The 26021-nt window shown below is 41.5% G+C and overlaps 2 protein-coding genes across 2 annotated transcripts; one reads left to right on the top strand and one right to left on the bottom strand.

Moving 5' to 3' along the window:
* The first annotated feature begins 435 nt into the window (after nucleotides 1-435).
* On the top strand, nucleotides 436-1377 carry LOC114107468 (olfactory receptor 7G2-like). Its single transcript, XM_027954888.2, has one exon. It carries the CDS (start codon nucleotides 436-438, stop codon nucleotides 1375-1377), a length of 942 nt encoding a protein of 313 aa, XP_027810689.2.
* An 8440-nt stretch (nucleotides 1378-9817) lies between these two features.
* LOC114107469 (olfactory receptor 7G2-like) lies at nucleotides 9818-10651 on the bottom strand. Its single transcript, XM_071603905.1, has 2 exons — nucleotides 10297-10651; nucleotides 9818-10011 (listed from the first exon to the last, which is right to left on the bottom strand). Exons 1-2 carry the CDS (start codon nucleotides 10649-10651, stop codon nucleotides 9818-9820), a joined length of 549 nt encoding a protein of 182 aa, XP_071460006.1.
* Between the last annotated feature and the right edge of the window lie 15370 nt (nucleotides 10652-26021).

Raw genomic sequence — 26021 nt, 5'->3', positions numbered from 1 at the left:
GAGGAGCCTGTATAATCACACAGTGGAAAACTTATTGTTGATTGTGAACCTAGCACTGAAACCAGAATCTAACTCGGGTGTGTGAAATCCTGACAGACATGGTTTGGGTTACCTAGAGTTAATATAGTTTGTTATTGGTTTCCCTGCTGGTTTGAGGCTTGGGATATTTTCAGGGTTTAAGGCCAATAATGACTGTCTGTTTTGTTTCTAGTCATTGCTACAATGTGGAAAAGAATGGGCAATTAAAATTTGTGGACAATCAACTAATGTAGTAGAGAGTAGGACAGAAAGAAAAAAGAGGGAGGGAGGGAGAGAAGGAGGGAGGGGGGTAATACTCCCTTCACAAAGTATATGTGAAAGCCTTTCAAAATAAGGGATCCTTACACACCCATTTGGTTTCATGACCTTTACTTTCCCCATCCTCCTCCTCAGAACATGAAACCAGAAAACCAATCAGGTGTCTCAGAATTCCTCCTCCTGGGACTCTCAGAGGACCAAGAACTGCAGTCCCTTCTCTTTGGACTGTTCCTGTCCGTGTACCTGGTCACAGTGCTTGGGAACCTGCTCATCATCGTGGCCATCAGCTCTGACCCCCACCTCCATACCCCCATGTACTTCTTCCTCTCCAACCTGTCCCTCACTGACATTGGTTTCAGCACCAGCACAGTCCCTAGGATGCTGAGGAACATCCAGAGACAGAGCAAGATCATCAGTTATGCAGGCTGCCTCACCCAGGTCTGCTTTGTCCTGATCTTTGCTGGAATGGAAAACTTTCTCCTTGCAGCAATGGCTTATGACCGTTATGTGGCCATCTGCCATCCCCTCAGGTACACAGCCATCATGAACCCCCGCCTGTGTGTCCTGCTGATTCTCTTGTCCTTGACCATCAGCATTGCAGATGGCCTCCTGCACACTCTGATGTTGCTGCGACTGTCCTTCTGCACAAACCTGGAGATCCCCCACTTCTTCTGTGAACTTGATCAGGTCATCAAGCTGGCCTGTTCTGACACCCTCATTAACAACATCCTGGTGTATGTAGTGACTAGCGTGTTAGGTGGTGTTCCTCTCTTTGGAATTATTTACTCTTACATCAAAATAGTCTCCTCTATTCTGAGGATGCCATCATCTGGGGGGAAGCATAAAGCCTTTTCCACCTGTGGGTCTCATCTGTCTGTTGTCTCCTTGTTCTATGGGACAGCTTTTGGGGTCTACATTAGCTCTGCAGTGACGGATTCAACCAGAAAGAGTGCAATAGCTTCACTGATGTACAGTGTGGTCCCTCAGATGCTGAACCCCTTTATCTACAGCCTGAGGAACAGGGACATGAAGGGGGCCTTGAGGAAACTCATTGGAACATCTCCTTTCCTGAGACTGTAGAATGAGTCAAATGAAAGAACACCAGGTAAGACTAATGGTGAGTTCTTCCAACATCACATCCTTATGCTACCATAATTAAACTCCCTTATGCTGTGGATATTTCATCTTTGATCTGAAATCTGACTTTGTCTTTTCTTGAAAACACCTGTGATCTTTCTGACCTTGATCCACTGGTTGTCTTTCTCAGTAGCAGAACATAAACAAAGGATTCTTCCTATAGTGTTTGGGGGGTATTTCTCAGGTGAAGGTTTGAGAGAGCAGGTCCAAGGGAGGAGTGAAGGAAAGATCTTGATGTCGCTGAAGGACTAGATTTCATCTCAACCCATGTAGAGCTCTGTGTCTGTGGCTTCCTGATGTTATTACCAGTTTAATATCCAATACATTTTGGCCTTTCTCACTGGGGCTCTGAAGACTGATTATCCAGACGGAATTCTGTTGAGTTCTCCACAGAACGGAGCAGCTGTGCATTGCTGCCTGTCAACCCTCTCTGAGGCCACAGCTCAGAGGCTCATAAGTATTCTGCCTGCACAGTACCAAGAGCACGTACTGCACTTAGCTTCTCATCCAGGAAATTGGGCTGAGTTGTCTACTCACAGATTTGGGGTATCTATAAAATTTTAGAATTCTATTCAGGAGGATGGCTCTATCTCAAATAAGAAAAAAAAATGCCACTCAACTTTGATCAAACAAGATAATCATCTTGAATAAATTAGAGTTAATTATGGATCTCCATGTCCAGCACCCTGGAGTCCATATATCTCTGTGTGAGCCAGTTTCATCCACCAGCTGGCTCCCCACATGGTCACTGGATGTCTGGACTGCTTGCAGGTGCCATATTCTGACACGATACCTCTCCCAGAGTGTCCACTCTTAAAATTCAATTGTGTATTAGCTGCTGTGTATCGCAGCATTTCATGTGTTTGACCTATGATATGATTCACAATTTTACCTGCATTTTAGCTTGTTAGAAGTTTAATTCTGCCAGGCACAGTGGTACACAGCCTGTAATGCCTACAATGCAGGAGGCTGAGGCAGAAGCATTGCAAATATTCTAGGTCAGCCTGGGCCACTTGATGAGACCCAGTCTCAAAATAAAAAAATAAAATGGCCAGGGGTGTAGCTCAGTGGAAGAGCACACCCTGAGTTCAATCCTCTTAGTACCAAATATTGAATTATATCTTATGTACTGTGTCTTCTATTACTCATCCTGATGTATTGGAGATTTACTGACATTATTGTGTGTCAAGAGTTCATTTTCAATGCTGTATATATTTGCAAGACACATGATGATTTCACAATGTAATTATCTCTTACGTGAGTAGCCCATTCATTTACTTTTGTTGTATGTATTTAAAGTATGCAATGTGAAATGATTATTATAGTCATCAAGTAAATTATCATGTCTGCCATTTCATATATGATAAAAGCACAGTCGTCCAGAGCTCTTTATCTGTGGTTTCTCTGCAGTTACCCATACACAAATGCAATCTGAAAAATTTACATGGAGGATATTTTTTAAAAATATTCTTAACACATTTAAAGTATGCTGCATTTTCAAATTCAATGCACATGATGTATAGTGACTGAACTTTTATTTTGATCTGTGAAAATTAAAAGCTGTGAGATGAATTTAAGCACAGTTATAAATATGGTAATACATGCTCTCTGCTTTCAAAGACCCCACTATGAAATATAGCATGTAATATTATTGATCACAGTCACCATACTGCAATAGGACCCCAGAACTTTTTCCTCCTCTCCACCTGAAACCTTGCACCTGTTGACTGACACTTCCTCACCTTTCCCTCCTCCCTGCCATCCCCAGAGTCTGGCAAGCACTATTTCACTCTCTATTTCTATGAGATCAATGTTTTAGATTTCCCCATGAATGATTTGATTGTTATACAATGTACACACGTAATAAATTATCAGACTGCACCGTGTAAACATGTACAGCTGTGTCCTTTAAAATAAAACTTACAAAACAAAGACTTTGACAATGCACCAGGAAGAAATTATTTTTTAACTAATAATAGACAGTGCTTTGCTAAATTCACATGGACACAGGAACTTTTATACATAAGCAAATTTTGTGTAAATTTCAGGAAGCCTGAATTAGGGATTCAAATGAAAGTAAAACAAGAATAAATATGTTTCCTTTTTGTAACATATTTGAGATGGTTTCATGCTACATCAGACTTTAATGAAAGATAATTATGAAAATTGTTAAATGGTCACTTATAAAGAGCAATAGTCAGCATATCCTTGGGGAGTTCTTCTTGCTGAGGAGGGTGGAAGCCAGCTGAGAACTTGAAGTCTAAAATAATTAGTGAAGAACAAAAGACAAAGAGTCAGAAATATATTTTCAAAAGTGGAGCCCTTGATAGAAGCAGTCCACACAAGAGTTGGAGCTAGACAAAAGAAGATGGCTCCAGTGGTTTATTTAAGGGGGTGCATCACAGGCAGGGATAAAGTTTCAAGGGCGGAGTCTTGCTTCCTGATATTTTGCAGTCAGCAGTTGATCGACATCTTGGCAGGTTACACCCATCTCAGGTGCTGTGTGGGACATGGCAGAGTGGGATAGGAATTCACCATGTGTCAGGGCAGTTAACCAGAAGAAATGTCCACTGGTCATTCCCAGACACCAGATGATCCTATCCACTAGACTCCATGTGCGGTGGTCCACACACAGCCCCTGGATGGTTCATGATAGTTACTCACAGAATGAAGTGAAAATTATTTTAACAATGCATGTAGAAGACTCCCCCCATCATACCCAGCTGTGCTTCATCTTAACTGGCATCTATTTAAACACAAGCATAATGCCAGAGATGCTGGGAACATCCGAGCACAGGACCTCAGCATCACTTAAGCATGATGTCTCTTCCAGTCATGGTCTGTCTTCATTTTTACTGCCTTAGAAATGTTTCCTTGCAGTCATGTCCTGTGATGGCTACATGGCTGTCAGTCACCCCTTGGGTATGTAGTTACTATTAACCCCTGCCTCTCTGAGTCTTGCTGATTCTGGCTTCTCTGTTCACCAGCATTGAAGATGGCCTGATGTATCAGATGGTGCTGTGACTGCCCTTCTGCACAGTCCTAGGGAGCCTCACTTCTGCAGACTCACTCGGATCATCAACCCCATCTATCCAGAGCCCTCTTCCGCGATGTTCTGATTCATCCAAGAGAGAATAAATAGGCAATGCACAAGGAAAACAAGCATGACAGGCATGTGATGAGCCGTCTGGATCTCCTGCCAGGAGAGATGGACTAATCAGCACAGCAGTTGAGTGCTGCTAGCAGACAGCCCTTCACTCTCAGACCCCTTCAGGGAATGCCTCAAACTTTCCTCCTCAAGGAGACATCACTTTTCCTACACAGCAGAAATCTGCTGCTTCTTAAACTTAATGACCTACAAAATATTCTGAAATGTGTTTGTGTTCTTGTGTGTGTTGAGCAGGGATTGTGGTGAGTATATTAGTTGGTAGGAGTATCATAACCGATTACCTTGCACTGGGTGTCTTAATAGAAATGTCCATACTCATACTTCTGGAGGCTTGAAATCTAAAGATGGAGGAGTCTACCAGGGTGATTCTAATCTATTCCTAGGTGATGCTGCACCTGCTGGTCCATTGATTTTTACCTTTCATCCCATCAATTTCACAAGATTCATCTACAACATGGAACCCACAAACCAAACAGCTGTTTCAGAATTCTTTCTCCCAGGCCTGACAGATGGACCAGCACTGCAGCCCCTCCTCTTCATCCTGTTCCTGTCCATGTACCTGGTCACCACCCTGGGAAAGCTGCTCATCATCCTGACCATCAGTTCTGACTCTCACCTCTGCACCCTCATGTACTTCTTCCTCTCCAACCTCTCATTTAATGATATCTGCTTAAGCATAAGCATGATTCCAAAGTTGCTGGTAGACATCCAAGCACAGAAAAAGACCATCACTTACACACAATGCATCTCTCAGCTCTGCTTTGTCTTGGTTTTTACTGTCTTAGAAAATTCTCTCCTTGCAGTGATGGTCTTGACTGCTATTTGGCCATTTGCCAACCCCTTAGCTACATGGTCATCATGAATCCCTGCCTCTATATGTGCTTGTCCAGGTCTCTCAGTCTACAAGATATAAAAGAGCTACATTTTCTTTGTTGGTAAGTATATATTTGGGGTTTACTAGAAAACTGCCATGGGCCTCACTTGCAAGGCACCATGAATGGAGGGGAGAAGAAACAATGGAGAGAACTGGGTGATCTGTACCTGGCTTCTGGGGTCAGGGGACAAGCCAGCCTGAAAGCCTCCCTTCTGTTTCCTTGGTCTTTAAGGATATTCACCCCAGGGATCAGAGTGGTAGTGAAATTGCTAGTCTAACAGGGAGCTTGCATATTGAGCCCCAGGGGTGTGGAGACTGCGTAGATTCAGCTTGTGACCGCCCCACTCCACAGCCCTGCCCAGTGGAGAAGCAACACTGGAGCCTTCTCCTAGAACCCCCTTCCTGACCAGGACCTGCGGGCCCAGTCTGTCTGTCTGCACTTCCTGGATGTGCGCCTTCCACCACCAATTTAAACTTTTTTTTGCATGCTCAGAAGAAGGCAATATGAGGTTCAGATATGACAGGAAATATTTGAATAAAGTTATTGTTGAATTTTACATATATCTTCTGCCTGCCGATGTGTTTAGGGCCAATAGAAGTACATTCTAGTGTAATGTGAGGCAAAGTAATAAACATTCATGACCTGGGAAATAAACACTGAGCCCTGTCCTGGCAAACCATGCCCACCTGAGGTGGAACTAGCATCCACCACCCTCAGCTTCATTGTTGATGACATTTGCATAATTAGATGATGTCAGTGGTGTGATAGGTCATGAAGCTCATCAGTGAAGATGTCTTCAGTCCTAATAAGGAAGAGAAAACCTAATGTTAAAGAGCTCAAATAATAACTCGAGTTTTCCTGCAATGACTCAGAGACAGGGAACACACTAGAACAGAGAGTGATTCTCTCCACGAAGGGGCCACGTCCTGGGACTGGTTCTCTAGGTCCCCAGGTTATTGCAGAACATGCTGCCATCAGGTGTCACACCTGGACATGATCTCAGAGACAGGAAACTGAGTGTCCTTCCGTGGGTCCACTGGTGGGTGACCTTCCCATGGGTGAAGCAGATCACATCTCTGAGGTGCATTGAGTTGTGGACCTCAGTGTCCAGCTGCCGTCTCAGTCACTGTGACTAACTTACATGACAAATTGCTGCAAGGCACTTGTTTGCAACAGGGGATCTGTAGAGGAGGAACATTAGTGGATGATCTGGGCTCTCAGGTAATCAAGTGATTCCAGAAGGGAGAAAACACAGGAAAAATATGTGGTAATCACACAGGTCATAAGTGGATTGTATTGATGTGGTCGGTACTTGACTGTTTTTCCCTTACACAACTGTCATTCCCATAGACCTCTAATGCCTTTGCATCTCCAGTGCAGATATAACTGTACAATTTATTACATAAAAGTGCTTCCATTTCAAACTTAGTGGCTGGATTCCATGTCTCCCTGTTACTCTCATCACTTCACCTCAGAATCTCTTGTGCTCTTAGGTGTGGCAGTTACTCTTATATTTCAAATATTCCCATTATGGTGCCAGTAGAACTGAGGAATATTTTTGATGGTAATAAAATGTTTTATCTATTTTATTCTCTTATAAGTAAAGTCATTTCCATATTCTCCTCTATGTCTAATGTAGGAAATAAAAGGTGGTTTTATAGAGGGGTGGATTTGTGGGTTGTAGTGGAGTGGATTTTCATTTTTGCATAGTTCCAAAGGATCTGCTAAGTAGTTGAATCAATTTACCTTCTCAATAAATATTCCTGATTTTCCAAATTATCTCTAATACTTAAATTACTCTGATAATATAAAGGATGCAAAATGGCAGTTGATTAATTTGTTTATCTCATTAAGAGGTTTAGAGTGCATTCACATATTATTGTCCATTTATTTTTCTGTCTTGTGAAGTATGTATCTGTGATACATCTACTGAATTTTTCATATATCCTAAAAAAGGCAATTCATGTTTGTTCTTTATATAATTGGTATAGCCAACCTATATATGTATAGCATACATACATATTTAACATTGTCTCATTTTGCTTGTGCCTCATGGTATTCACTAGTTGGCCACAGTGTGCAGAATTCCCATGGTTTAATTGGTAAATACCTCCCCTCATGGTCTGTGCTCAGGAGGTCTCTATATTGAAACTTGTACTTTCTTCAATAAAGGATTTTTTTGTTTTACCTTTCCCAGTTTAGGTTGAAACCACATGAAATTTATTTTTGCCTTGACACAAGACATGTGTCAAATTCATTTTCTTTTTCTTAGGGCATTTGACTAAATGATCCATCTGTTTCCTGTAAGGTCAATTCAGAAATAAACTGTTCATTTACAGGTGAATGTTTTCTGGAATTCCTTTTCTAAACAATACTATTGTTGTATCTTTCTTGCTCTAATATCACACCTTTTAACGTCTGTAGACCATCAGTCAGCCAAAACTGTTGCTGTGGTAATAAAAAGCTCTAAAACCTTTTTTAAATTCTTACTTACAAGTGTAACTTTTACAACAGGTAAATGCTTTTCTGATTATTTAAATTTGTGCCCATATTTAATAGTGATAGGAGGTGGAACTTGTTAAATTATTTAGGTTTTTCTATAGTCATGGAGCTTCACTCTGAGATCCATGGCCTTGTAACAAGAGGAAGAGTGGAGAAATTCCTGTCCTTGCTAAGAGAAGACACCACAAACAGGTAGCAGTGTGCAAACCACATGAAGAGTCATCACCAGGGTCTGGATCATCTGTCACCTGGATCTTGGAATTTGCAACACCCAGTCCTTAGAGAAATAAAGGTCCCCTATTGAACCTTCCCAGGCTACGGTGTTGTGCAATGCAGCCCCCGTTGACTGAGGCTGACATCCATTCATGAGTACAGAAGAAAGCAATCAATAAGAAGCCTACGTACAAATCAAGTGACACAAGAACAACAAGGTAGAAGACGATTTGATGAGTGTTTCACCATTTTTATTGGTGCATTATAATAATACATAGTAGTGAGATTCATTATGCCATATTCAGACATGCACCAAGTATAACGTGATTCAGTTCATTTCCTAGTAGCTTCCCTTTCCTTTCTTCCTTCTCCTGATCTGCTCATTCTACTCTACTGATCTTCTATTTATTATTATTAATTATTATTACTAATATTACTATTATTCATGTATTGATTTATGCCTTGGTGAGTTTGAGCCTTCTCCATGTCCTGTTTCACAGGCTGTAGATAAATGGGTGAGTTTTTTATCATAGGGACCTAGAATACCACCCCATTCATCTCACAGTGATTAGTTTACAAAGGAGCAAAGGTCCTGATTCTGGACTGTGATATGTGAAAGGATGTTTTCTTAATAACTCCATGAGATGGCTGGCTCTCTGTTGCAACAAAACCTAAGGAAAACAGAGTCTGCATTCTGTTTTCTGGAAAATGTAGGGATATGACCCCTGGAACTGAGCCAGGCTTTCAATGACCAGTGGGGCAGCATTAGGGTGAAACTAACAGGAGGAGGAGTGAATAAGGGGCTTGCACTGTGTGTGGAGGTACAGCTTGTGAAATTTAATTAACTCGGGATGATCAGCTTCATGGTGTGAGCTAACTCAGTTAATAGTGTTTTCCATGTTTTGAGCTAGAACCCATTCTCCTTCATGAAATTCAAACATTCCATAATTATGTCAAATTCTGCAATATAGAATTTAGGTCAAATGCATGAAAGAGGAAGCCAAGTTTAGTGGGTGTGGTTTTGCTATGTAAATGGCATATTGATAACCCCTGAGCTGACCGCCACCTACTGTCATGGTTGACTGTCATTGCATAGCTCCTATAATCTCTGAGAATTACCTGAGATCAACCTAAAATGGCAGGGTAATTATCAGCCTTGGAGACAAAGTTTAGAATATCATGAGTTATAAAACAGGAACTAAGATTGCAATAATTTGGGGAAGCCATAAATGGCCGTGTACATGGGTTGAAGTAGAGGCTAATCCTCCTCCTATACTGAGATGCTTACTTATCTTCATCCTTTGTCCTAATGTCCTACTGTCACTCACATTCCTCCGAGAAATACCCCCAAATCTCTATAGCTAGAACCCTTTGTTTATGTTTTGCCTCTATGGAATCTGATCACAGAATTAAACTCAAAAAGGTTGCGTGAGTTTTCAAAATCCCAAACAATTGAAGACCCCAGTCAGTTTCCAAGTCTAAGTGGAAATACCCAGAACAGAAAAGGGCCTAAGCATTGCACCCTAAGAGCTTAATGGTAGAAGAGAACTCTTTGGCTCAATATCCAACTCTTTGGACACTGATTCATTTTAGAAATGAAAGCACAAAGCACAGAACTAATCAATCATAAGGAAGACATTTGAATGAGTTTCTTTAAGGCCTCCTTCATGTCCCTGTTCCTCAGGCTGTAGATAAAGGGGTTCAGCATTGGAGGAACCACAGAATACATCACGGAGGCTATTGCACTCTTTCTGGATAAGTCTGTGACTGCAGAGCTAATGTACACCCCAAATCCTGTCCCATAGAACAAGGAGACCACTGAGAGATGAGATCCACACGTGGAAAAGGCTTTAGACTTTATCCCAGATGATGGCATTTTCAGAACAGAGGACACAATTTTAATATAAGAAAAAATAATCCCCCAAAGAGGAAGACCACCCAGCAGGCTAGTCATCACATATACCAGGATGTTATTGATGAGGGTGTCAGAACAGGCCAGCTTGATGACCTGAACAAGTTCACAGAAGAAGTGGGGGATCTCCAGGTTTGTGCAGAAAGACAGCCTCAGTAGCATCAAACTTTGGAGCAGGGCATACATAATGCTGATGGTCAATGACAAGAGAATCAGCAGGACACACAGGCGGGGGTTCATGATGACTGTGTACCTGAGTGGATGGCAGATGGCCACGTAACGGTCATAAGCCATTGCTGCAAGGAGAAAGTTTTCCAATCCAGCAAAACCTGCACCAAAGCAGACCTGGGTGAGGCAGCCTGTGTAGCTGATGCTCTTGCTGTGTCTCTGGATGTTCACCAGCATCTTAGGGACCGTGGTGGAGATGAAGCAGATGTCAGCCAAGGACAGGTTGGAGAGGAAGAAGTACATGGGGGTGTGGAGGTGGGAGTCAGAGATGATGGCCAGGATGATGAGCAGGTTCCCAAGCACTGTGACCAGGTACATGGACAGGAACAGTCCAAAGAGGACGGGCTGCAGATCTGGGTCCTCTGAGAGACCCAGGAGGAGAAATTCTACTGTGCCCGCTTGGTTTTCTGAATCCGTGCTGTTGGAGAGCCTGATGGGAAAGATACAGGTGATGGGGCAGATAATGGATACACAAAACTCCTTATTAGGAAAGTTCAGTGTCTGCATCATGAGGTGAAGTAAATGTTACACTCTTCTCACCCCCTGCTCACAGCCTCCTGTCCTTCTCACTTCCACTCTCCCAACTATCTGACTGTTCTAATTTTATTTCTTTAATACCGCCCCCATTCCTACTCTGTCCTACTAATGGGAACAAACAAGCAACTGATATGTGGCTTTTTTCTTGACAATTCTCCAATCCTTAAATAAACAGTAGATGAATAAACAAACAATATTACAGCTAAATCAATAACAGCTTTAATCAACATTTCAACTCCATGTATGTATGGTATGTCAAAATATGTTCTACTGTCATGTATACTTAAAAAGGTCCAATAAAATAAATTGTAATAGATTAAAAATAAAGATTTCAACTCACAGACACGTGGCTTTCATTCTGGCTTCAATGCTTGGTTGGTAAACAAGGAAAGTTCATGATTTATGCAAGAAGCATCTGACTCCTTATTTGTATTTTGGGGAACGATTATAAAACCAAATTGGAGTAATGTGTGAGTAATGGGAAGTCAAGTCTTCAACAATAGTGGCTGAGATCCATGACACTATTAGTATTTCTGTTGTGATTTGCTCTTGGCACAGATATAATTAGGACACCAGGCACAGTTCATTATAGGAGGGAAGAGAGGAGTGGAACAAATGTGGGGAGATGAAAGATAAACAAAATATCCTTATTTGATAAATGAAAACATCAGGGAAGCCTCAGCGTACTGAGATGCTCACCAGCAACCTGCAAGCTTGCATAGAGAGTCAGGACACCTGAACAAAGCTCATGACGTTCCTGTGTGTTTCTCATAGACATGCAGTAAAGTGTCTTGAAATGAAAACAAACACAACAGCAGTGCAAGTGTTAACTGAAATAATTTAAAAACTAAAAGAGAAAACTGACTTTTCCTAACAATGCATCCAAAGAATGATAAAAATTTGAAGTGTTGAATTATCACAGATATGAAAATTTTAATTATATAAACATCTCAGGTACTCAAAAGTCAGATCAAAAAGAATAAAGAACTGGGTGTGGGCCATTCAACACTTAATTAAAAGTTATTGCCATTTTTGCATTATTAGTTGAAAACAATAAGTAATACATATTCATTTTCCATATCCTTAATAATATGAGGATTGTACATTTGTCTTCCTCAAGAGAATCAGATTAGTGAAGTTGATATACATTATTCCTCTGTGCTTTCAGTACAGAGGAAGTCCTGGGGAAGGAAATGGAGCAAATCATAATCCATGCATTATGTGAAAATGGACCCCCACTGTTATGTATAACCACAAGGCACTAAGAAGACATTTTATATACACAAAAACGTCATGTACATAACATGGAATTTTCTTATTTTGAAAAAAAAAAAAAACATGTTTAATCACCTCTTAGTTTTGGTACAATTTTCTTTTGTTCATTAATCTTAACTACCCTACTTTGTCCCAATGTCTTATTATATCACAATTTATTTTTCCTTTCTCTAACTGCCGGTCATGTTTAATTACTGGAAAAAAATATATATATTGATAGACCCAACCTGATCTTTTCTTAAAATTGGGAGCAATCTCGTCACAAAGAAAAGATAATTTCGGCTTTACTATAAATTACTGCAAATTCTGAACCTGCTTGGAATGCCTGCCCATGCCTTGACCTCACCCATGCCTGGCTCTCTGACCAGAGAGCAGCCCTCTCTGAAACTTTAGTGACACCTCATAAATATTGGCATTCCCTGGCCAGACAATGACCCTCTCTGAGGCTCTAATGGTCCTCATAAATTCTGATGTTGGGGCCAGCAAAAAATGTAAACTACCATTAGTGTGATGCTTGTCAGAGTTCTGTTATCTGTAACCCCCCTTTGTGTAACTTTCTGGGCTATAAAGCTGGGCTGCAGGAAAGCTGCTGCTGCTGTCTTGTTTCTGCCATTTTGGGAGGGAGAGGCAGCCCGGCCAGTCGAAATAATAAGCTTGCTTTAATTTGATTTTAATTGGAGTCAGTGGTCTTTTCTTGTGTCCTGGTCTAAAAAAAAAAAAAAAAAAAAAATATATATATATATATATATATATATATCTCCATACAAACACATACACAAACACACACACACACACATAAAATGAGCAAAGTTTAAGTAAACTTAAAATAACATGTTAAGAAAAATTTAATTAAAACCTGGTTTAGCCTCTGCAAAAGGAAGGAGAACGGAGTGGAACTCAAAGCCTTTGTTATGTTCATGTCTCCGAGGTTATGCTGTGCTGTTTTGTAACAGTTCCTAGCTTAGCACCAAGATAAAGCTGAATCAATGGGATTCAGCCTTGGGATGGCCCATGTTCTCCACCTGCTCTTCCACAGTATTTTCATGAACAGGAGGCAGTGCTGGACAAGACCTGGTCTGCAAAGGGAATTATGAGCCAGGAAGGAAAAAGTTACTAGAAGCTGGCCACAGACCTTTGCCCTTAGTAAAGTAAATGAAAGAAAAGGTTAGAGAATTCTCGAACAAATCACAACCACGGCAGGGGCAGAGTGCTGTGGGTGTGGAAGGCAGCGCTGGACTCGGGGCAGAGTGAGGGGTTAGTGGGAGGAAAGCCGCTGGGTGCTGGGGCACAAGAGGTGGCAAACCTGTGCAGAGGAGGCACAGTCAGGGCGACACCCTGCAGGTGACCTAGTTCTGCTCCTCCTCCTCAGGTCTTTACCTCACCACTGCCCCAGATGGACGGACAAAGACCTGTCCCCACAGGGACACATAAACCAGGAGGCTTCAGATTACCTGGTGCCAACACCGAGCACTGACATGGCTCTTCCCTGCAGCGAAGGAGAAAGATGGAAGCTCTGTTCTCAGGGACACGGACACAGTGCAGCACCTGCCTCCTGTGCAGAAAGGATGCGGCTGAGCCCAGGGCCAGGGGACTACATATTCACCTGGGCCAGCGTGGAGTGGGTGGTCACAGGCAGACTGTCATCTCCGTGGCCCTTGGGGCTTCAATATCCAAAGCTCCTCATTAGCCAACTCTTTTGGTCTCCTGCACAAACCCTGAAGGGGCGCACCCGAGGGACGGAGAGAGAGCAGCAGTTGTGGAGATGAGGCCTTTCGCTGAATGCAGGTACATTTCAACAGTGTGGACAACGGGGTTTCCCAATGATGGTGCTTAGGGCATTCAAGAAAGAGAGGAATGAGGGCTGATGCTCAGTGAAGAAACTGCTCAGCACCTGGAAGAACGGAGTCGCCATCAAAGAGGACCAGAAATTGTGTGGGCACAGCACACGGGAAGGTCAACACCATGATTCCCATATAAATGCTGATTTTAAGATGTCTATTAGGCATTCACACGAGGATGCCAAATGGACATTTGGATGTACTTTGGGAATTCTAGAGAGACACTTAGGAGACTAGTAACTGATTAGGTACTGAAAGAACCATAAAAATACCCACCTTTTAAGGCTGAGCCTATGTATGGCTCTGTGAAATTTGAATTTCTTTTGCATTCCATAAGCAAAAGCTTCTAATATATTGTCCGTAATCAGAATGGACTTTCACAGACATTTCACATCCTTTTTAGAATTTTACCACTGCACTTTTGCAACTTCAGAGTAGTAGCACATAAACACATTGCAAGTAACAATTAGAGGTCGTAGGTGTAAATTAAGAGTCTTAATTATCAATATTGTTGCCAAAAATGCAAATTAATAGAAAATACTTTGATATGAGGACAAGGTACCTCTGTGATTGTAACTAAAAATCTCTAGGGATTGTTTGTTGCCATAGGAAACTCAGCTTTGCTGACTGTCAGCTGCAGTCGTCAAGGATGTGAGGTTATGCAGGGAGAGATCCAGCAGAGCCCCTTTAGAAAAGAGAGTCCAGGAGACATGAACACCTGAGCACGGCGCTTCTTCATGCTGAATTGGAGTTACAGTGAAGGCTGGGCTGTCTGATGAAGGGTGCTCAGTAATGAAAATGAATGTCATTCCCTTCTCACACCAAAGGGGAAAGTAAATTTCCATGGCTTCAGCTTCAAGTGGGAAAGGCAAGACGACTACTGTGTTCTCAAAGTAGGCGTTTCAGTACCAACACCTCCTGAGCAGTGAGGTCCAGAAAAATGCTGTCAGAAAAATAAAATAAAGAGGGAAGTGATGGGAGGGGAGGGGAGGGGGACGGGGAGATAGGAAGGACCGCAGAATAAAATAGACACTAGTATTGCTGTATGTATATATGTGGCTGCATGACCAATGTGATTCTGCAACATGTACACTCAGAAAAATGAGAAATGATATCCCAACTATGTATGATATATCACAGTGCAGAAATGCATCCTACTGTCATGTATAATTAACTAAAACATATTTTTTTAAAAAAAGTAAATACATGAACAAAAAAATTGACAAACCAAAACACCTTAGTGTATCTACTAACTACACTAATACATATGATAAAGGAGACATATGTATAAAGAATAAATTGTGATGTATAAAGAGAAAAATGGAGAAGACTGCTATTACAGATTACTTAAAGAACTATCAGGAGTTAATTTTTCAAAAAGATGAAAAGCTCAATGGAAACATAATACACAGTTTTCACAAGACACAAAACAATTCCAGTTCTATGTGAAGTAACACTGATTTCCTTTGTAAGAGAAATTTAAGTTAATTAAATTATACTGTACACCCTTTAGATTATCAGACTAAGTAAAAATGTTTGGGGAATTATATGGAAGGGCAGGAATATCTGCTTCTTAAGTAAAATGGTTCAACACTTTAAAAAAAAAACCTTTAGAACTAACCAAAGGTGAGTAGTTACTGATACAGCCAATAGGTTCACCCCAAGTTTATAAATCTTTTATTTCCTTCACAATTCTTAGAAAAGATTCAACAACCTGATTCACAGAAGCAAAAAACATATATGCTAATATTTCAACACCACAGTATCTCTGATTTTTAATGTCACAATACATAAATAAGGAGTTTGAAAATGAATGGATAACCATGAAACAGAACATGATTGATTCTGCAAAGCAGGGTGATAGCAACCATGAGGCATGGATTCATTTATAAGATTTCAACTTTAACAAAGTCAAAAGGAAGCACTTATATGATAATAGTACAGGGATCTCTAAACAGTGATTACAACACACTATAATCTTATAAAAATGAATTTTTATAGGGCAAAAATGATCAGCTACTGGCTGCACCACTACCCCAACTGCAAACACCCAGGGTGTCCCCCAGGTCAGACAGCTCTTTGCTGGACCATATTTTTTTATTCTTAAAATTTTCAAAAAATCTTCTATACATTCTCTTTCATCACTGCTGACAGTCAAAAATACAGACTTGGCAGTTACTCCCTGTTCACCATTTCATCAATGCCATTTTCAATTCCATCCCAATAGTTTCAGTTTTTTTTCCTTCACATTAGATGAATTTGAGGAACGATGATGGCTTGTTGATTCTAATAGAGAAACAATTAGGAAATCCATACAAGGCAGGACCATGCTGCTGCTCCCAGACACTCCGCACACTGGACGGGATTTCATCAGTCATTTGATAGGTGGAGATGGAGCTCCGTGTTAGTTTTCTTTTAAAAACAGCTTCCCTTAGAATCCATCGCTCTACAGGAGGTCTTGCATTTCCATAAGAGTCCATGCTGCTTATACAGCTGCTAGAGGAGGAAGAGAAGCCCAGCAGAGAGGAGGAACAGGGAGCCAAGGAGTCCTGGGGCAGCTGTGCCCAGCCAGGAGGCAGCACCTGAGCCTCCTCCCTCAGATGAGCCATCCTGACCAGGGTTCCACTGCCTCATTGGGTCAGCCTACATTTCCTGAAGGCACACCTGTCTAGATCAATATCCAGCTGAGATGTTGAACAACCGTCCTCTTGAATTCAGCCAGGTAAATAAAGTCAAATATTTAATATTTTGCATATATTATGTATCTATTGAATTTATTATGTAATTCAATTTAATTCTGATGTTTTAAAATATGCCTCAGCCAAAAAAAAAATGGTGGGACTCATTAAAGTTTTCTTCTTATTTTTCCACATGACCATCATTCCCAGTGATCATTTCAGCACATTAAGCACTACCCTGATATTTGCATTTATCACACTAGGAAGGTTCTCTTTCTTTTGTCTTTCCTCAAGTGCCCTGACACATCCTTTCCATCAAGGAATATAGAGTGCTACCATTGACACTGCATAAGAATAAAAAAAGAGACAAATATTAGGCTCCTATAGGCCAACATGGTGCTGGTTGCCTTTGTATTTTGTTTCTCAACATGAGACATCCCCCAAGTTCTTTCCAGGTTCATTGAAGTAAAATTGAATAAAATCCATATAGATTCAAATGTTCAAAGTGAGGATTGGAGGTATGTATACATTACCAAATGAAAACCCCAATCTGGTGAGTTAAAATATCAATCACGCAGTTCCAGTGGTAGAGATAGATCATCCAGCTTCTCTTGAATTGAGTATCTGTTCCATTCACAAAGCATGTGGTGGAGTCTGGATAAAGTTAAGTCTTGATGTCAACACCCTACCAAAAGGTAAATGCTGTCCCAGCATCTTCTGCCTCTCCCTGTGGACAAAGGCCATTGTACCACAGAGACACTCCTAGCAGGACCCTGACTGTCTTGTAAGTGTGTGTTTCTTATAAGTGTGCATTTTAGGGAAGTGTTTCTATTTTCGTGTGTTCTTGGATGTCTCTATATTTCACTTAGTCCTTCTTTTGAGCTGATTGTCTTTTCTTTAAAATCAATAATGCCACCTGTCATCTTAAGGGAAGAACTCCCTGAGAATGAGAGAGAAGCTCACACTTGGAGTTGCCCAGCTTCTCTTAGAACCCATCGCTATACAGGAGGACTTGTGTTTCCAGGGGGAGGACTTATAACCTTCAAGCATGGAGGCAGCACTTTGATGTTTTCTCAGGTCCACCGTAATGGATGCAGCCCATCAGCTACAAGAAATGTCATGTATAGAGATGAAGGCGTTTTAGAATATATTTAAGAAACATGAGTTCTTGAGACTGGGTTCCACTGTGCTGGCCAGGCTGGCCTCCAAGCTACAATCCTCCTGCCCTAGCCTGTCCAGTAGCTGGGATCACCTGCATGTAGCACGGCAGCTGGCTGAGGTGGACCCACTGTGAAGGCAAGGAAAAGACAAGAAGCTTTGGTCAGGAAGAAAATATTACAATTATAAAGGGATGTTATGAGTTCTGAGTGGTCATTTCACAGTGCTGGTTCTGTACTGTCCAGAGGTATTGGGAGATCTTGGTCCAGAATGAACTCAGCATCAAGAATATCAGAGCTCAGACCCAGTCTGGGCCAAGCACTCACTGAGAATCCCACATCCATGACATAACCTCACCTTTCCTAGGTGTCCTTGTGAGTAAACGGGGACGCTCATAAGAACTAACATATCTGCAATTGGAAAAGACTTCTGGGTGATTCTAAAGTAAGCCAAGTTAGGGAACCATCACTTGAGGAGACAGATTTCAAAACTGCATTCATGACATTTTTAAGGCAGGGGTGATTCTGACTGAATAGCATGTATCTGAGCTTGTTTCCATCTAAGCATTTAGCACAGCACATGAAACAGAGTTGGTGTTTAGTTAAAAATATATTTTATAAAGGGAGTGGACGCAAAGGAGGAGCAAGTGAAGAAGGACTGAGAGAGAAAGGACAGGGGAAAACATCAGAATATTCATGGATTCCACAACCAGCCACAAGAAAGGTTTTGTGTATAATGAATGGGTTCTCAACACTCTGCATACATCTGAGCCATCCACAGGGCTTGCTGAAGCACAGACCGCTGGTCCTCTAGCCCAGAGTTGCTCGGCATTTCTATCATCAACTCAATGAGGCTGCAGCTATACAAACATTCTGTCATCTTTTCACCCCCAACTTTTCCATCAGAATCTTCAACTACATGGAACCCATAAACCACACAGCTGTTTCAGAATTCCTTCTCCTGGGACTGACAGAGGACCTAGCCCTGCAGCCCTTCCTCTTCAGCCTGTTCCTGTCCATGTACCTGGTCACCATCCTGGGAAACCTGCTCATCATCCTGGCCGTCAGTTCTGACCCCACCTCTACACCCCCATGTACTTCTTCCTCTGCAGTCTGTCTTTCAATGACATCTGTTTAAGTACAAGCACCATCCCCAAGATGCTGTCAAATATCCACACCCAGCACCAGAGCATCACCTACCCAGGCCGCCTCTCCCAGGTCTGCTTTGTCATCGTTTTTGCTGTCTTGGAAAATTTTCTCCTTGCAGTGATGGCCTATGACTGCTATGTGGCCATTTGCCATCCCCTGAGTTACACAACCATCATAAACCACACCTTCTGTGTCTTCCTGGTGCTGACATCTCTGTCCATCTGTCCATCAGCACTGTGGATGCCCTGTTTGACACTCTGATGATACTGAGGCTGTCCTTGTGCACAGACCTGGAGACCCCCACTTCTTCTGGGAACTTCCTCAGATCATCAGGCTGGACTGTTCTGATACTCTCATTGATGACAACCTGATATATATATATATATATATATATATATATATATATATATATATATATATATATATATATATATATATACCGCAGTCCGGCTGCAGCAAAATAACCCGGGGGTGATGAACAACTTGTGTACGTTGATACAGCAGGAGTGGGAGCCGTTTATTGTAGGCCAACAGAGGTATTTATACATTCCACATAGCTTATCTAATTAACATACAGCAGTCAACCAATAAGGAATCTCCACACTTAATGGCTCAATGGCATTACTTCACGCCATCCAGAATTGTTTACAGACTCTAACATTTCTCTGGCAAAATGCCAGGCGCCATCCTGACTTGTTTACAGATCCTAACATATATATATATATTGAAACTCGCATATTTGGTGGTATTCTTCTCTCTGGTATCATTTATTCTTATATTCACATTGTGTCCTCTGTCTTGAGCATGCCATCATCAGAAGGAAAACATAAAGCCTTTCCTCATGTGGGTCTCACTTGTCTGTTGTCTCCTTGTTCCATGGGACAGGTTTTGGGGTGTACATTAGCTCTGTAGTGACTGACTCCCCTAGGAAGACTGCAGTGGCTTCAGTGATGTACTCTGTGGTCCCTTCAATGCTGAACCCCTTTATCTACAGTCTGAGGAACAGAGACACAAAGTAAGTCTTGAGGAAACTCATCAGTAAACCAGCTTCTCATTTATGATTAGTCATTTACTTTGTACTTAGGTGTCTAGAGTCAGCTGAAGTGACAGGAGTCCTGGGGAGTCATCAATGCCTGATACTCTGGCCCAACATTCATCTAAATCATGAAACAATGCAATGACCAGGTACATCTAACTTGACTTGAAACCTGATTTTGCTCTTTCTGTAGCTCTTTGGTTTGGACCCATGATTTCCATTGCTGAAACACCATTTCCTTTCTGGGATACACAGAAGTAGTGCCTGAAGGAGGGGTAGCAAATTTTGTTCTGGTTCACTCTTAGAAAACTTGGTGAAGGCTGAAAGGGCCAGGAAAATATTTACGCGAATCTGTGGTGACATGAGCTAATAGTCTCCACCTAATTGTTTGTTTGGAGCCCTGAGAATTTCATCTCCATGGTCATCTTACTGACGGACTTGCAAAGCCTCAGAAGTAAATACAAAGACCAGTTTTTTTAAAAGTATATTCTGAGATAAAAATATTATCCACCCCACTCATATTCCTTGTCTATAAAGTTGGCATAATTAGATAATATCAGTCTTTTAAGATGATTGAGAGATAGTTGATACTCATCAATGAAGTATCAGTCCTACTAACATAAGGAAAGTCTAACACTAATATAATCTAACTATGAGGATTACCTTTTCTTACAAGGTAAGAAATGTACAGAGCAGAGTAGGACTTATATATATCTCCTTCCTTGGATATGTCCAGAGGTGGCCTCCTCCTAGGTCTAGTTGCATTCCAAGACACCATGGAAGCAGCAAATTCAGGTGTTGTTCCTGAACTTGATGAATACAGAAGACTCACTTTTCCTTTCCTGTGTCAATAGACATGGACCTTTTACATGAATCTACCAGTCTGCATCTCTGTAGTGGGCTAAATCATGCCCCTCAAAATATGCCTAGATTCTGCCTCATGAACTTCTGATTAACTTATGCTATACATGCATGAATATTAACTTTTGGGGAAATGAGGATCTGCTGAGTTTTTCTTGGATGTATGGGTGGGAATTCAATGTAATCTCATGCTTCCTGTGAGAGGAAAAATTGAACGGGAGAAAAGGAGGATTGTAGTAACCATGGAGATAGCACACACTGACACAAGAAAGAGAACCAATGTTCATTACAAGGATTCATAAGTTGAGTGCATAGTTCTGGGGATTAGGGCTTCCCTGACCCTATATGAGTTGGCCTCTTCCACGGACCTGTTCTCCTCAGAGTCCCCAGGTGTTTGCTGCAGATGTAGGTATTGTGACTGGACATATGATGCCAGGAACAGTCAACAGATGAATGGTCTATTAATGGTCCACCTCTCCATGGAGACACATAGCAGACAGCGGTGTTGTGAGTTGAATTGAATCTCTGGAAAGATATTCCATAGCCTAATCCCCTCACTTGTTAATATGACCATATATGGTGAGAGGGTGAATACTGTTCATTCTCCAAGAGGATTTTTGCATTGGATGATCTTATTCCCGATTATCCAGCTGGCCTGGACTGTAATTATATAATTTCTTGAAATATAGACAAAAATAAAGACATAGATTAATGTAAGCAGTTTTTTATTGCCAATAGGTACATATTTTTCTGAAAAATCTTATTTTGTAGGACTCTAATGAGTAGTTATCACCCCTTAATATATGCCTGTCTAATTTATTGCATCAATTTGTTTGTTTCTGACCTTGATATGGCTTCAAGGTCACGACTGACTTCTGGGTCCTGGTTGTCATTTCACTTTGCATCTGAGTGTCTGTCCTGTTGTCAGGTGTAGTGGGTGCTCATTCATTTTCAATCTTATTTTTGTGATGTAAGGTGACAAACACAGGTGTCTTTCTGATATTGAGGAAGGTTCATTAGTTATTTTCTGTTACTGTGAATAAAGCTGATGGCATATTCTGTTTCATGCTTCCCAGAGGAAATGTAGGAGAGTTTTAATCTTTTGGTGGGTTTCTTGGCTTCAAGGGTGTAAATATCCTCCTTTAAATGGTTGCTCATTAGATGATTCTGATGCTCCAAATCATCACAGTACATTTTCTTTTACCCAATCAGTCTGGTAGCTTGAAATCTGATGGTGTTTTGTTAGTTTGTATTTCTCCTTTTATGAGGTGGTAATATTCCACATATCATATAAGGTACTTATTTTTATTTTTGTGGGAAATGGTGTTTGAGATATTTCCATTGAGCTATTTGTCTTTTTGTCAATGGATATCAGTTTTTTTTATTTTAGTCCTTTCTAGCTATGTTTATGACACTTCCTTTTTGTGTTTGACTCACTTTTTATCAGCTGTACAGTGTTTAGTGGGTGTGCAGGTGTTGATTTGGACTTTATTATGTTTGACAATGAAACCTTTACTTACTTCAGTGCAAGGTATTTTGAGTTAGGCCTTTTAGTTTAGTGGCACGAAACATTTTGGATTTACTTAGAACTTCGATTTGACACAGTGATCCACATTTCTTTTTACCTCGAATTCAGCAATAAATCAAATGCTTATTTATTATTTTTCTGGACTGTCTCACCTGAACATCTTTCATCTTTCTCAGAGTTAGTATCTTATGTCTTCATTAAACTAACAAACCCACTCCTAAAATTAAGTGGCTTCTGTTAACGATCTCCAAGCCCTCCTTTCATGAACCATAAGCATATTACATACTTATTCCATGTTGGTTGCAAAGAATATTTTAGAGAGAGGTAGAGTTTTAAAAAGGATCAACTTTTACTGATTTATAGCTAGAACAATTCCTTTTATGGGGTAGATATTCATTCTCTGTTATTATCACTTTTTATGCAGGAAGAGGTAGATATCCTTAAAATAAAATTTATTTTAGTGGTTCTTTTTCTCACATGGTTTTTATCTACTATTGCCTCTTAGGAGAAGATTACCTTCAAAGTTACCTGGCTCGAAACATTGTAAATGCAGTAGAGAGGAAGGGTGTGTCCCCGTGAGATGGGCTGTAAAGTTAGGTATGAGAAGAAAAAGGGAGAAGGAAGAGGTGGCAGTCCGTGGTATCTCAGCTCAGAGAAAAGCCAAACCCAGAGGAATTTGTCAACCATCATTTCCTCAGTCATCGTCCTGATCAAGAGGACATGACTCTCCGCAGGTGAATCCCTGCTGAGCTAGTTGTGTTGATGGGATGCTAGAGATGACCTCTACTGTGACCTTCACCCAGGCACTCAAGTGACTTGGCTCAGTGTCCCCCTCCTCCCCTTGCAGTGCTCCTCCTCTTCCTCATCTGGCCGCTGCACAAGCAGTCTGGAAACTGTAGCTTAGGACCCACTAACAAACTCCAGCTGTTTTCTCCTCTTTTCTCAAATCCCTGCAAATATCATCTTTCCTATAATTTCTGTATTTTGGAAAAAACACAAGTGCTACATGGCACATTAATGACAGTGATTTAATAGTAGTTGAAATGTTGAGACCACCTTATCAAAATATGTGTCGATACCTGAGATTTCAGGAAGCACATTCTCTGCTCCTGAATGTGGCTCCTATTTTGATGCTGCCTCTAGCTACACACCACCTATGTGAACGGGGGATTGAAGACCTTGATGACCAGGGAAGTCTCTGTGGCTGTTCTCAGGTGGACATTTTCAGAAGGCTCATAATGGAATCCTGCCAGGACTTCAGTGTCCTTTCACAGCACTGATGCTCAGAGGTCACCTCATGTGATGGTAGATGGCACATTCCAAATTATGACATCCCGAGTTCAAATGTACAAGAGTTTCTTTATACAAACCCCATGTGGGGCAGTGGGGAAGCACAGTGTTAGAGTGTGTGCTCTGTTAGAGTCTGTAAACAAGTCAGGATGGCGCCTGGCAAATGTTAGAGTCTGTAAACAAGTCTGGATGGCGCCTGGCATTTTGCCAGAGGGAGTGGTTTGTGAAGTAACTCCAGCGAGCCATTAAGTGTGGAGATTCCTTATTGGTTGACTGCTATATCTAGTTTATGTTAATTAGATAAGCTGTGTAAAATGTATAAATACCTCTGTTGTCCTACAATAAACAGTTCCCACTTCTGCTGTATCAATGCACACAAGTTGTTCGTCACCCCCCGGTTATTTTGCTGCAGTCGGACTGCGGCAGTGCTCAGCATGTGTAGGCCTGGGGTCAATCCCAGCACTCAAAGGGAGGTGGGCAATCTCTCTCCCTGAACCTTTTGAGTGTTCACATTTTGTGACCCTATAGTTTAGATTTTTGTCCTGCTAGGTCCCATCCATTAAAACCTTGGTTACCAGCCTTCAACACTACAGGCAGTGGTGGCACCATTCAAAGGTGGGTGCCGTGGAAGGCAGGTAGGCTACTGGGGCGTGGTCTGGAAAGGGAGGGTGGAACCCCAGACCCTCCTCTCTGTCTTCATTTCCTGGCCACCTCCTCTGCTACATACTCCCTCCATCATGGATGGCCTTGTAAGGTCCCAGAGTGACAGAGGAGGAGACAATGAAGGGAAACACCCAAAGTCCTAAGCAAAAACAAACCTTTGCACATTTTATGTTGATTCATCTAAAATGTTCATTCAGCAAGAGAAATCTGAATAACACAAGATCTTATCTATATATAGTTATTTGATGTAGTCTCACATCTAAAGGGCAGGTCATTTTTTTTAAAAAAAATATTAGTTGTAGATGGACACAATACTTCTATTTATCTTCATGTGGTGCTGAGGATCAAACCCAGGGCCTCACAAATACTAGGCGAGCGTTCTACCACTGAGCCCCAACCCCAGCCCTACAGGACAGATCTTTTCACAAAAAATAGAATCAGGCTCCCTGAAACAGTCAGTTAAATAGGCATCCCTTTGTTTGAGACTGAAAAGGAGCCCTGGGATTATTTAGAAAGATGTCACATGTTGTGTGATCAGGGCCTTGCCACACAGCTGTGCAGAGAATTGAGTGGAGCAAACATGACCTCGGGTCAGGAATCAGCCACCCTGAACCCCTCAGTTTTGCAGAGTTGGTTTTCAAGGACGTGCCCTCTTGGGATCAGAATGTTAGTAAAATATCTAGTCTAATGAGGAGCTCTGAGTATAGAGTCCCAGGGACACAGAGACTGCAGGAGTCCCCCTGGGACCACCTCCTTCAGCAGCCCTGCCCCAGCCAGGAAGCAGCACCTGTGCCTCCTCCCAGAGACGAGCCTTCCTCAGGATCCTCCGACTCACTATGTCTGCTGCCTTTCCTAAGGACACGTCCTCCACCTGCAGTCTCCAGGTGAGGTGTGGAACAACATTCCTCATGAAGCCAACTAGACATCAAATGACCCCCAGTTAGGGCTTTGGAAGAGCAATTCAGGTTTACCTAATTCATGGATTTCTTCATTCATTTTATCTCCTGTTTCAGCAGAAGCCAGGTGATATGAACCTGGTCTCACTGAGGTCTCCTCATTTTCCTACTTGACTCTCTTAGCCAGAGGGAGTTTCAGCACATTAACCCTCCCTGATGTTTGCATTTATCATGCTAGAGATGATCTCTTATGGTTTTCTTTTTTCATTTGTCATTACATTGCTTCTTTCTGAAAACTGAACAGTGTTTCATGTGATGGTTCATGACAGTGATAAAAGAAACCAACAGGAATTGTCAGTATCATGGTAACTATTTGGAAAGTTACTGTACTGGGTACTTTTGATTTATTAATTCCTCATTGTGAAACATTCCCACATATTTTTACAACTGTATTATGATTGGATAAAAATCATATGCATACTATGTGCACACTGGGATGTTGGGAAATACCATGTACTGCAAAATAATGACCATAATCAAGTTAATAAACCATGTGGTTCCCAGATGGGGTGGGTCTGGGTCACATTCAGATTCTGTTAGTCTACTATTACAACAGATGTAAATGGTGTCATGGAAACCTCTGTCTCCCCTTGAAGACAAGATCTTGGTATTCAGGGACACTCCTAATAGGACTCAAATTATCTGATAACTTTGAGTACCTTGTACTTTCTGATTTCAGGGATTTTAAATTTTTTCATATCTTTTTTTATATGCCTTCAC

Source organism: Marmota flaviventris, chromosome 1 (assembly GCF_047511675.1).
Source record: "Marmota flaviventris isolate mMarFla1 chromosome 1, mMarFla1.hap1, whole genome shotgun sequence".
NCBI classification, from domain to species: Eukaryota; Metazoa; Chordata; class Mammalia; order Rodentia; family Sciuridae; genus Marmota; species Marmota flaviventris.
This window is presented reverse-complemented; position numbering and strand designations above follow the sequence as displayed.